The sequence below is a fragment of the Cyprinodon variegatus genome, unplaced genomic scaffold (genome assembly GCF_000732505.1).
Source record: "Cyprinodon variegatus isolate N-32 unplaced genomic scaffold, C_variegatus-1.0 Scaffold1543, whole genome shotgun sequence".
NCBI lineage: Eukaryota > Metazoa > Chordata > Actinopteri > Cyprinodontiformes > Cyprinodontidae > Cyprinodon > Cyprinodon variegatus.
In genome coordinates, this window is record NW_015151996.1 from 76,639 (window position 1) to 78,841 (window position 2,203).

The 2,203-nt window shown below is 41.4% G+C and overlaps 1 protein-coding gene across 1 annotated transcript in view; it reads right to left on the bottom strand.

The window, feature by feature from the left end:
* Nucleotides 1–2,203, bottom strand: part of LOC107103849 (protein-methionine sulfoxide oxidase mical1-like) — a 38,809-nt gene that overhangs the window by 17,597 nt on the left and 19,009 nt on the right. Inside the window, exons 11-13 of the mRNA XM_015403686.1 lie at nucleotides 546–652; nucleotides 353–415; nucleotides 44–266 (exon numbers count right to left, since the gene is read on the bottom strand). Of these exons, the coding sequence (XP_015259172.1) occupies nucleotides 44–266; nucleotides 353–415; nucleotides 546–652 (393 nt within the window). The remainder of the gene's footprint in view (nucleotides 1–43; nucleotides 267–352; nucleotides 416–545; nucleotides 653–2,203) is intronic.

Consider the following 2,203-nt stretch of genomic DNA (forward strand, 5'->3'; position numbering starts at 1 on the left):
AAAAAAAAAAAAAGAATGAAATGGGATTTTCAGCCCTGCTCACCGCTAGTCTTGTCGAAGGCATACCCTCCTAATCTGAGTGTGATGCCACACTTATGACAGGTGAAGCAGCTCCTATGGAAGAACTTTCCCTCGGCGCTGACGCGCTCCACCACGTACACCATTTCCCCACAGAAGTAGCACTGCTCACTGTTGGTCATCACTTCAGGCTCCAGAGGAGCAGCAGGAACCGGATGGACTTCAGGAGACTCAAGTAGCTCTGAAGTCTGAGTGGAGAATCATTCAAATAATAAAAGTTATTTTCTCTTTACTCATCACTGAAAGCTGAGCTGATTAAAGGAATAAAACTCACGTTTTCCACATCTCCCATCCTGTCCTCAGGCTTTGCAACTCGTTTCAGAGTTGCCAGCTTTTCCTGTGGACAAATACGGACATAAGAGTCGAACACCGCACGCTGAACAAGAACCGCTTTCTGAATGAGCCTCGGTAGACGTCTGTGTCACATATTTCTGCGTGCTGTGTCAGCCCCGTCTAGGTGGGCATACCTTTTGTCTTTGCAGTGAGCGGTTCCTCAGCTTGCTCAGGAAAATGACAGCCGACTGTGTCCGAGCGAGACTCGGAGACTTGGACGGCGGTAGGGGGCCTGCAGGTTCTGCCGTCAAAAGAAAAGGAAAGAAACGTCAGACGGGAAAACAATTAATTATTAAGGCACTGGAACAATTTCACTTAATATTCACTGATGGTGCGTTTTTTTTTTCTAATGAAAGCTTTAAGCCACAACGCATCATGTTCGATTACTGCTGTGTTTTTTGTGGCGTCACATCAGCAGCAGCAGATTGTAACTTGCCAAACCCAATAGAAACTCTTCAGCCCCCAGTTATCACTACTACCACCCCCCCTTCTCCTTCAGATGAGGTTACAGAGACCGACTGCTCCCTCCTGCCTGCACATCACTCAGCAGATCCGAAGCAGAGCAGCATCGTCTCTACGAAACCCACCTCAACGCTCTACGCTGCAGCGCCTCCTCATTGAAATGCTTCTGCTGCAGACAGTCGAGGGAATAGCTGCCCCTGAGGAGAGGCTGCTCCCCCCTCGGCTCCGCGCCGTCTGCCCACTCTGCCTGCTGTTAGGCTGGCTCAGTGCAGGCGAGCGACACAACCGGTACAGGCTGGCTCTGAACATGGCACAAGCCTCTTAGGCCCAGTGAATTATGGGTAGCCTGCTTTTAAAGAGACAGTCCACACTTTATCTCTAAAGGGAGAAAAAAAAAACCCTATTTTGAGGTGATGCTGACACTGATGTCTAAGCAACCATCTTGAGGAAGACAGGTGCATCTCAATAAATCTGAATATCAATGAAAAGCTAATTTATTCTATTTGATTCGCTGCCTAACAGCTAATAAAAACCCATATTTCAACAGACTGCTCTTTTTTTGTATCAACCTTTCTTATCTGAATGTATAATTAATGCTTTATGCATTGCTTACAGAAATTTTGTGAGGTCTAAATGATGGCTAAAACCATTTATCAGATTAATCGATTATTGAAATAATGGTCAACTAATTTAGCGATTGATTAATCGTTAACTGGAGTATAGAGACGGTAAAATATGCCTTTAGCTGACAGAGCGGCCAACTTAGAGCAGGAATTATACCAAGATTGTAAAATAATATAGAAACATTTTGCTTTTAAGATATTAAAAAGTCAATATGCTCTATCCAGAACTCCACATGAGTTTAAACTGGTTTAATTTCGTAAAAAAGAATATGTGGCTATGTGATTATTAATCGATTAATTGAAAAAACAAACAGATTAATTGATTTGCAAAATAAATATTAGTTTAAATACATGTCTGGTTTGTTTTTAGCATCTTAAATCTAGAAATAGATTTAAACATTATCATAAACTATCGATTTAAACTCTAGCGTTAACTTTCAAGATAATCTAGAAAGTTTACGATAAAGCTTTTAGCTAATGTGTTAAATAATTTGTACTCTCTTTATTCCAATCAATAAACTTCAGCTTACAGGGAAAAGAAGTTTCTGCCTTGAGAGGATTTTGAAGCAAAGACAGAATCAATCATTCAGGAAAAGATAAAACACGCTGGGCGTATGGTGTAAGATTAGCGTCAATAAAATGTTGTGCATATATGGAAGAAAAACAGTCTAATTGGAATCTGCCTTTTTTTGTACACAGATTTTTAA